General features: G+C 26.0%; 1 protein-coding gene across 4 annotated transcripts; it reads left to right on the top strand.

The window, feature by feature from the left end:
• LOC107439443 (vesicle-associated membrane protein 7) lies at positions 1-9,596 on the top strand. 4 transcript variants are annotated; one of them, XM_043039226.3, is made up of 6 exons: positions 1-135; positions 1,572-1,728; positions 2,789-2,885; positions 4,170-4,271; positions 6,807-6,965; positions 7,997-9,596. In XM_043039226.3, the coding sequence occupies exons 2-6, from the start codon at positions 1,577-1,579 to the stop codon at positions 8,150-8,152; spliced, it is 666 nt and encodes a 221-aa protein (XP_042895160.1). In that variant the 5' UTR covers positions 1-135; positions 1,572-1,576; the 3' UTR covers positions 8,153-9,596. The 4 variants fall into 4 exon arrangements, with proteins under 4 accessions (XP_042895160.1, XP_042895162.1, XP_042895163.1 ...); XM_043039228.3 differs by lacking the exon at positions 1-135 and adding an exon at positions 439-553; XM_043039229.3 differs by lacking the exon at positions 1-135 and adding an exon at positions 506-602.
• The last annotated feature ends 1,119 nt before the right edge of the window (positions 9,597-10,715 follow it).

Genomic DNA, 10,715 nt, shown 5'->3' with positions numbered 1-10,715 from the left:
AAATTTACAATTATTAAGATAGGACTTCTTCAACTAAACTATGCTATAGATTGCGTCACTATTAAATTCTGTTGATTTTTTGTATTTACTTTATTTTAATGAATAATTTTCAATTTTGAGTTACTTAAATTCTATGTATGTATTGAGTATATAAAATTATAAGTTCTATTTATAAAAAAATATTGAAATCATCAATTTCTTAAATTGTGAAGCCAATTAAATGAATATGTTAATAACTTTTTTTTAAGCAAATATCAAAACAGAAAGTTAGGAATTAATACGGAAAGTTATGAATTAATATACCGAAAACAATGAAATTTTAGAGGCAGTTAATTTTCTATAATGTTGGTACAGACGATTCCCTTACATTATTTAGCTGAATGTACACTAATGTATTAAAAATTATATTGACAGTTGATTTTGGTTTTATGTCTTACTGATATGTTATCTTTCCAGAATTGTTGTTCTTCACCAATCGAACAACGATAACGCAATTTGAACTTTAAGAGTGACTTATAATCTTTCCTTTTAAATCAATATTGGACTCATGACGGTAAAAGATCAGTGCAATTAATATTGCAGGAAAATTTGTAAACTTACTTGTAAATAATATTGAAATAAAATAATGCAATCTTACTTTGAAATGAAATTAATTGACTGATCTAACTGGCTATTAGTTGAATATTTAAAATCTTGTAGAAAAGTTAAATTCTATTTTCTTGCATAAAATTATTCAAAGAAGTGTTCTTTTAAATTAGTTACTGTTTTTATTATGTTGCAGTGCTGAAATTTTAAGCTTGACATCTGTGAATTGTATTTTTTGAATAGATTTGTTTATTTCTGTTTCATGCAGTTTATAAAAAATGATTATACTATTTTATGTTTACAATTTTATTAATTCTTGAAAATGTTGGTGATAAAGTGCTTTCAATGATGTTGATAGAAAATTTTTATGTCATGCAAGATTACATTTTAAAATCAAGTTAAATTTCATCTTAAAATTTCTACTAGCTATAATTTCTATTTTCATTAGCTGCAGTTATTACCAATTAGCTCATCCTTTTAAATTTGATATTTTTGTAAATTAATGATTTTATTTCACAAGGAAAACAAATCATGTGAGCTGAAAAGGAAATTTTTTTTTTTTTAGTCTGCATTGATGAAAATTTTGGGAATATTTCTGTATCGTGAACTACAATCGCCTAAGGTGCCAAATTGATTTTAAATGGGAAAATTTTTAAAAAAATCATGTGGATGTTTGTCCCGAGGTGACTATGAGTTATACGCTTCGAGTTGGTCCCTTTCTGTGATGTTTTTTCGTTAAGTTTCTTGGAGTTCGCTGGCCAGAAGTCGCCAAGACTTGGCGATTTTTCTGCCTCAGATCACGAAACATAAATCTCCCCGAAGTTTTCTGGTTTTCTTAAGGCCTAATTTAATTATAAATAATACTTTTAATGTATTTTTTTATTAAAAATTTAAGCATATTTTGTGTGAATTAAATATGTATCATATTGTTCTTTCTTTTTGTTACAAATGTTAAGGATCTAATCATATCTATAACTTCATTATAGACAATATGAATGGAATAATTTATTCTGCTGTGGCCAAATCCGGTGTGATTCTGGTTAGCAACCAAAGACAAGCTGGTGATTATGACTCTGAAGTCAAATCTTTCTTATCCAATATACCTGTTGAAAGGAATACAAAATCATGTTTTGCATCTGGAATGTAAGTTCAGTTGGTACTTTTCCATTTTGCCGGTTCAAGTAACTTCTGCTACTCTATCTATTTATTAAAAAAAAAAAAGTTTAATTTACTTGCACTCAGTAAGTTTGCATTGGTGACTTTATCGCCGGTGCCGGCGAATTGGAAAAGTACCATTTAGTTTTAGTATATAAATTACCTTCAAAAATATGTGAAAATTATAAAATTTGAATAAAAATATTTTAATTTTGATTTTCTATATTCAGAATTGTGTGAGATTTACCATAAGTAATTTTCTTTCCTTTTTTCTTCTGACTTTTGATTATGTTTTCCAGGATGTTGACAAATAATTATTCTGTCCAATATTTTTAACCTTACTCTTACACTTATTAACTTTAAAAAAAGTGAATCAAAACTAATTAGTTGATTTTTTTAATTTAAAATTTTCTAACCCATACAGAAACTTGTTTGTTAAGAAGCTTGCTAGTCCTAGTTCATGCAGAGTTTACTAGTCGCGGTAAAATAATAAAATCTATCTTAACCAAGGGAGTTTATCATGTGGTACTATTAACTCTCTATATTTACTATAGTAACCTATAAACATTTGGTTTTTTGATGTAAAAAACCTTTATGTATCTCATAAAAACTCTATCAAAGTATACTTTAAAAAAAATTGTGTACCTAGGTCTGACAGGATATTGATGGATGTTTTAGTGATTTGGAAACTCAGTGACATCTCAAAATTGTTTGGTTACAGTTAATTGGTATGCTTTAGAACACCATACTGCAAACAGATTTAAATAATTATAGGTGGTCTACACTATCTCCTAAGCATAAAGACATGCATTATAATTAAATGTTATTTACATTTTCAATTTCAGTGCTAAAATTTATTTAGTAAATATAAACTCATTTTACATTTTCATAAATTTGTTGCATAATATTACCATTATAAGTAAATTTCTATATTGTAAATTTTCAAATATTTTTTGAGGCTTGTTGTAAAGTAAATTAACTGTTGGGGTTTTTTTTTTTTGTCAGAATTTTTGTGTTTATATAAAACATTTTTGTTCATTTATTGCAGCTACACATATCATATTCTTGTAGAAGATTTACTTATATATATTTGTGCAGCTGAGAATGAATTTGGTAAAAGTGTACCTTTTGCATTTTTAAATGAAGTGAGTATACATTTTTAAACATTGCAATGAATATGTTAAATTATATAATGAACTTTGTCAGAAAATTAGCTCTTTAAGAATTATATACCTTGTTATTTATTAAAAACTGCTCAATATGCGCATGTTTTGTACTGATCATACCACAACCACATTTTGCAATATTTGTATTTTTCCCCCCGTATGAAAATACAATAATAATACAAATACATGGAATGAAATATTTCAATGTATGCATTATAACTCAATATCTGTTTGAGAAAACTCAATGTGCCGCAGAAATCCAAAGTTTCAAAACTTTTTTTCCTAAAAAAAAATGTAGCAATGAATTGAAAGAAATTCATGTACATAATTATTGAATTACCATTATCATTTTATGTTTTTGTTTATAAACTACTAAACTGTTTCAATTATTTCACTGACAAATAGGGTAATATAGCATATGTATTCACCTTATTTTGGAGAAAGCTTCTCTATTATAGGTTGATGACAGAATAGTTAGAGGCATTTATAACATCCTTTAGATATAAATGCATTCATTTATATAGTGAAACCTCCAGGAAAGATCACCTCTGTGTAGCGACCCCCTCCATTTACGACCATTTTTCCTCCTCTATTTATGACCAGACATGGAATTTTTTCCATAGATTTTGTGTGGAAGAAAACCTTTAGGAAAGACCATCGAAACATCTTCCAGCAATTGGACAAACCACCGCTCCAAATGCGAAAAAGTCAAATATGGAAACACAAAAAATGTTAGAATTAAAATTATAAACAAAACAAATTAGTAGATTCAAATGTGTTCAAAATATTTCTGAGTTACTCTTATTTAGGGAGCTCTTTTTGACAATCTCTAAAAGAGATCGAAAATCTCAAGTTGCATGAAGAGTAAACTAATGACAGTGATTTATTTCTAGAGTTGAACATTTAATAAGATGTTAAAGTTATTTATAAATTCTTTAGTCAGCTCCTCCTAAGAGTTTGCTCATAAGTTCACTTATCATACCTTATTCAAAAAAAAAAATTCATGATTTTCCATGAAATTGATGTTAAAAAAAAATCTAATATAATTTTTTATAACATGTATATTGTGATCTTTTTCGTAGTTATGAAACCATTCATATTTTCAAGTGAAAAGTTGATTCACTATTGGATTTTTGCAGTGGATTATATGATCATACATCTTTTAAAGCATTCATCTTTCATAATTGTTAAACATCTTGATAATGTACTGCTGAAACTAAGTGTTTAAGTTGTACTACATATAAACATATTTATAACTTGCAGGTGAAAAGTAGATTCACTAGCGGAAGTTTAGCTATTAGAGCGCTTACTGCTAATGAGCATGATTTCGATAGAGACTTTAGCTACATTTTAAAGGACCAAATGGTATGGTATTTTAGTAAATATTCATTTATTAATGAAGTTGCTTTAGCTTGAAATTGATTCTTATCTGTCTGCTGGGCACTGATGCATTATCGATGCATCAGTGGTCATTTATTTTACCCCAGTAGGCTTTTATTTTTATAACATTTAATTTATACTAAAATGAAACATATAGATAAGCAAAATATTTTTTTTAAAAAATCCCCTTAATACTCCACGAATTTGATCACCATTTTAGCTAGGGAGTTTATGTTTAATATCCAGTTCAAGGATTTTATTGTTCAAATCTCAAATGTAATATTATATAAATTAAGCTTTTATCAATTTTATGTCATCATATGACAATAATATAATTTTATAGTTGTGGTTATTAATTAAACATTTGTTGTGAAAAATTTTTTTTGAAAAGTTTAAGTTTTAATATATATCCTTCAAATATTTTATTATGGTATATAATTGCTGTTATATTATTTTGCAAATAATATTATTTTAAAGGTATTTCAATAACTTGCAAATTACACTTCTGTAGTTATGGACAAAATCAAAGTAAATTTTAAAAAGATCAAAATTTTGAATTAGGTTTTAATTTTACCAAAATCAAAATTATAAATTTGGATTTAATTTCCATGCTTTGAATTGTTTTTGTGTTCTAAATTTTGTATTTTTATAATTTTAATATTAAATGTTTTCCATGCTTTGTGAAAGAATGAAAAAATTCAATCTTAGAAAAAGTATTATCTTTTGTTTTGCTAGCTTACAGAATTGAAAACTAATCGTTAAGCGTAAGAGATATCTTTCAGATGCCATTAAGTGGAAGAACTTTTTCTGGCAAATTGAACTTATACTATTTATCATATATACATACTTGTTCATTTATATATGGTATAGTTAATTTTTACAAATGCGTTTTAATCATTTTTTATTTTTATAAAAAAACATTGTTAAAATTTTTTTAATCATTTTTAGGGTAAAATACACTAGAATCACATTATACAACTTAATAAACATCCTAATTTGCTCTTAATTCTTCTTGTTAATGCAGGAAGTAAATGAAATACCACTCATTTTTAACCTAAAGTAGTACCAATCTTTAATTTGTAAAACCTTCATGGTATTTGCATTCAAATTCAATTTTTCCAAAATGAGAATATATTGAAAATATTTATTTTTTTCACAGTTTTAATATTTAAATTTATTTATTTTTAACATTCTTTAATTGAATTCAATGCTAAGAAATTTTAAACAATTCCTATATTTCTTTTAAAAATGCATTTCCTTATAATTATACTCATAGATATACAGTCAGACCTCGATATAAGGTCATCCGCATATAAAGTCACCCCGCACATAAGGTCACTTTTCCAAAGTCCCGGCTCACTGAATAGGAATTCTTTGTTACAGATTATCGGATATATGGTCAAGTTTTAAGAATCATTATCGCTTATAAGGTCATTTTTACTGAGGCGAGGGGAGCGCTTTTCTAACAAAAGCCTATTTAACTTCCTTACAAGGCAATTACCTCTCTCGAGTTCTAGGAAAATATTGCAGCCAAAGAACAAGCTACAATTTCTGAAATTATTTCGCAAGTTGTGGACAGTGAGGTCAATGACAGTGAAACTGTAACCCAAGTAGAAGCCTTCAATGCAATAAATGTCATACAAATTTTTTTTACAAACCATGAGGGAGCTGAGGAACATTTTGAGAAATTACAAAATCTAGAAAACATTGTTTGAAAAATGAAACCACAAACAAGACAGACCTACATAAATGATTATTTTAAATAAGGTTAGATATAATGTATGTATGTACACTTTGAGGAAATTTGTAAACAGCTTTATTATAAATTAAATTTTTTTTAAAAAATTTAACTTTCTTTAATTCTTTACTAATTTTGTTAAAATTTATTGACTTAAATATTTAATTTATGGCCGATCGTTTTGTTTGTATTGCCATTTTTAAAAAATCGTTATGTGTACTATTTACGTGCTTAGTTACGAACTGCTAATGAATCGGTTAAAAGGTCACCCCACTTATTAGGTCACTTTTGCGATGTCCCTTAGGATGACCTTATATCGAGATCTGACTGCATATATAATTTTAATCATAATAAATATTATCATTGAGAAAAGTTTTAGAAAATTAAATTGTTGAGTTATATGCTATTAAAAAAATTAAGAAATATTTAGAGCATGTTTGGCATAGTAGTATTACTAATTTTCTTTTTTTTGTTTTTTTAAAGTTGGATTTTATTCTCAGTTTATTTCCTATGCCTTAAAATAGAATTTCTTTTCTTTATAAATACTTTCTGATTTTACTTATTTACTCAAAAATATTTTACTTGAGAATTGAGTGTCAAGTGTAAGTATACCATATTAAAAATACAATAATCGTCAGAATTAATCTGTGTCTGTTTGTATAATGTTGTGTTCTTTGAAAAATATTTGATCTTAAATCTTTTAATTTACCCCTTCCCGCAATGAGAACAGTTTTTCATATACTATTTATATTTTGAGTTAATTTTTTTCTTTCTTTTTTTAGATAAAATATAGCAATGATGTAGCCATTGATGGGATTGGAAAAGTGAAGAAACAAGTTGAAGAAGTGATGACTGTCATGAGTGATAATATAGAAAAAGTTGTTGATAGGGGTGAAAGGCTTGATTTGTTATTGGACAAAACCAATGACCTTGAAGTCTCGGTATGTATCACTCTAAGGATAATTTATTTAAAGATTTCAGAAATTTAACAATTTTGATTGGCTGAAATAAACGAATCATCTTGTTATGATGTAAATGGGAATGAATCAGTCAGATGCTTTAGTAAAAAAAAGTGCTGTAAGTTATAGTTAAAATTTTCAATGTTTGCCATATTTTTTATTTCTATTAAGAGTTTGGATAATAATTTCAAAGTAGTTTGTATTTGGTTAATTGATTTCTTAAATTAGGGGAGACAGTAGGGCGTATATCAATGATGCTAAAACTGATCTTTTTCAATGTATTTTTTCTAAGAAAATGGTTATAGTGCTTTAAATTTTTTGTGGATATTTGAGATTATATCAGTTTTTTGCTGTAATAATGTTTGGGCATTAACGTGAATACTTTTTGAGTTGTGAAAGATTTTTGATGTAACTTTTTAAAAGATTTAAAGTTCTAAGTTCATAATACTTATAAATTTTCTGCCGAAGATATGTGTTAAAAATTATCACAGCGTAAATATGTATATGTAATTATTCTGTGACTAAAAAATTGAAACAATATCTTGGTTAGATTCTGAGAAAAGGTACATCGAAAAGGGTCAGTTTTAGCATTATTAGTACATGCCCTACCGACTCCCCTTGATACACTACAAATACAAATTTGTTTAAAAATTTATTTTCTGTGTTACATTTTATGCTTAAAGAAAACTTTTTGGCATTCTAAGAAAGTGGATCAGCAATTAAAAGTTAAAATTTATTTGTATTTCTTGCAGATATGTAGATACATATGCATTTGTAAAAACTCCCATCTTATATTCAGATTGTTTATTCAATAAATTAAATTCAAAACAATATTATTGAATATACTTATTTTTCCTGAGTTTCATTGTTTTAATTTTCTTACTAATTGTTTTAAATTCATGCAACTTCTAATGAATGTTTAATATCACATGTTGTATTTTGAATTTCAGTTATATAATATAAATAAATAAAAAAATATTTGTTAATAACTTTATTTTTATTCTTTATTTTAGTCATCTCAATTTCATGCAACATCTAAAAAAGTTAGGCGTCACATGTTCTGGAAAAACTTCAAAATGTGGATAATTCTGTTTGCCATTGCCGCTGTTGTTATCACTCTCATTGCTTTAATGGCTACAAATGTCATTCCAGTACGAAGCATGGAATGACATCTCTTCTTAGAAACATAGGTGAACTCTTTCTACTCGCTCAAGCAACTGTGCAATTGAATTTTTTATTGATGCAGGTACTTTTATTTTGTAATTGAAATTGATACAAGGGTTTTCTCTATGTTTATCTTGATATGAAGCAATATATTCCAACAAGTACCTGGTTTTTTTAGAGAATTTTCTTTGTAATCTCTATATTCTATTGATGCACTTAAAATATATATATATTCTGTGAAAATATATATTAAAATACCTCTATATTTAAGATATTTTACTGTTAGTTAGTGAAATTGATTTACTATTATATGCTAGTTGATTAAGTAAACTTTTATATAAAACTCAAGTTTAGTAATATGCAGCTTGAACTAACAAAATGTCCTGGAAAAATAAAAAAGATTAACCTATATTAACTTATAGTACTTAATTAAAGAAACAATTTTTAAAGGCTGCTAATCAGTAATTATGTTAAAAATTCAAATATTTACTGAGTGCAAGTATATTTAATTTTTATGTATATTTTCCTGCCATTTATAAGTACATTCAAGAATATCTAAAATTTCTTTTATATATAGTCTTCTTCTTTAAGCTTTTATATAACTTCCAGTTTACTTCTCTATATTCTCTGCATTTAATGTAATTTGATCATTTATCTAATAACTCACATTTCCATCCATATTTGAACTAAAGAATTTAGCTTTTTTTTTTTGCAAGGAACATAACTATAATTTGGTTTCCTTTTATGTTAGGCATAGAAAAAATCTTTGAAAAATTTATTTCTTTGAATTCAAATTTTTGACTTTAATCACCTGCAAAATTTAAAATAAAATTGTCGTATAGAAAATTCAAACAAACAAAGGTTTGTTTGAATTTTTTCAATGGTTTTGTAATCAATTTTTTTTAAAGTCTGCCATATTTAAATTTGCCCCAATTGATTTCTATTTAGTAAAAAGTATATGTAACTTTAAAATATTTTATATTCATATTTTAGAAATGTTTTTTTTTTCATTCCTTTAAATATTATGAGAATATCTTACATTCCATATTTTGATCTCTTGTAATAAAGAATTTTGAACTCATAAATAGATTTTTTGGGAACATTTTTCTAAAAACTCTTTTATACAATGTGATATATAATTAAAATGAAATATCAAAATATATATTTAAATTAAATTATTAAAATATGTCATGTTTTAGTTTTTAATATATTATGAACATGTAATACCTTGTTGTTGTGTACTAAAGAATCTACTAAGTTTACTTTTTGTGTAACATGTATTAATTTATTTATGATTTATGTTTATAATTATCAAATGTTTAAATTTGTTTTTGTGTTAAATTGTAATCAAAATATTTATCTTTTGAATTGACACAGAACAAATTACTTAATCCTACTTGTGTGATGAACCGTAACCATACTAGAATAAATTATTTTAGTAAATGTTTATTTCATGTTCTTTTTGTTTTTATTCATTTATTATCAATTTATGCATATATTTCCATGACTTAATGCAATAATAATCCCTTTCAAATTGTTGCTTTCTAATTTTTTAAAATTTCTGTAAGAAAAATTGTAATAAGCTATTGAGATGAAAGGGATGACAATTTTATGTGATATCCATTACTTTTAAGTTTCACTTGAATTATTGTTAAGGGAAGTAAAAAAATAAGATATTTTTTAATCAAATACACCCACTCCGACATGGCTACGGCCGCACCTTATTTTTCTGAGCTTCATGCATGGCTTTTAAGAGAAAACTATTTCATTCCTACATTTTTTTCTTAGAAATAAATTATTTGTGACTACCACACCACTTTTTCTTTATTTTAACATTTATAATTGTACTATGTAAGTTTTTTCATATTAGGAAGCTCCATCCACTGCTTGCTTATCTTACCAGTTCCCACACAAGGGGGGGTCCAGGTTTTTTCTATCATTTTGTTGACTAAAAGCAGGGCATGTGATTTTTAAGCGAATATTGCAGAATTCCCCGTAACTCACGATAATTTTTTATTGAACTTCTGCTAATCAAAAATTTATAATCCTAGTAAATTTTTAAACTTATATCGTTAACGAGAAGTTTACATACATATGATTCTTCTGCCAATTTTATTCTTTTGATTTGGTGTTGCCATTGTAAATATTTGGAACTGCGTTAAAATCTGCTAATATTCTAATTCTTATTCACGCTATTATAATGCCTAAAATCGCGCTATTATAATGCCTGATTATAATGCTATTATAATCACGCTGTTATAATGCCTTATTTAAAAATTACGTGTTGCGACTTGTATTCACGTGATTTAAGAGTCAAGTATCATTATTCATACTACCGAGATTTTAAAATATTGCAATTCATATTTAAAATATTGCAATTCATTTTAAAATCCAATATCGCGATTCTTGTAAGAAGCAAGTTTTTTCTCAAATTAGTTACTGGAAAGGTGTGATATACGTCATTTGTAGGTAATTTAATTATAAATGTTTTTTTCAAAAAATTATGTTTATTATGTAGGTTATATAAATTGATACCTTGATATCGATTTTTTGTACATGAAATTTTCA

The sequence above is a fragment of the Parasteatoda tepidariorum genome, chromosome 3 (assembly GCF_982258835.1).
Source record: "Parasteatoda tepidariorum strain Cologne lab strain chromosome 3, Ptep-v5.0, whole genome shotgun sequence".
Classification (NCBI taxonomy): Eukaryota; Metazoa; Arthropoda; class Arachnida; order Araneae; family Theridiidae; genus Parasteatoda; species Parasteatoda tepidariorum.
This window is presented reverse-complemented; position numbering and strand designations above follow the sequence as displayed.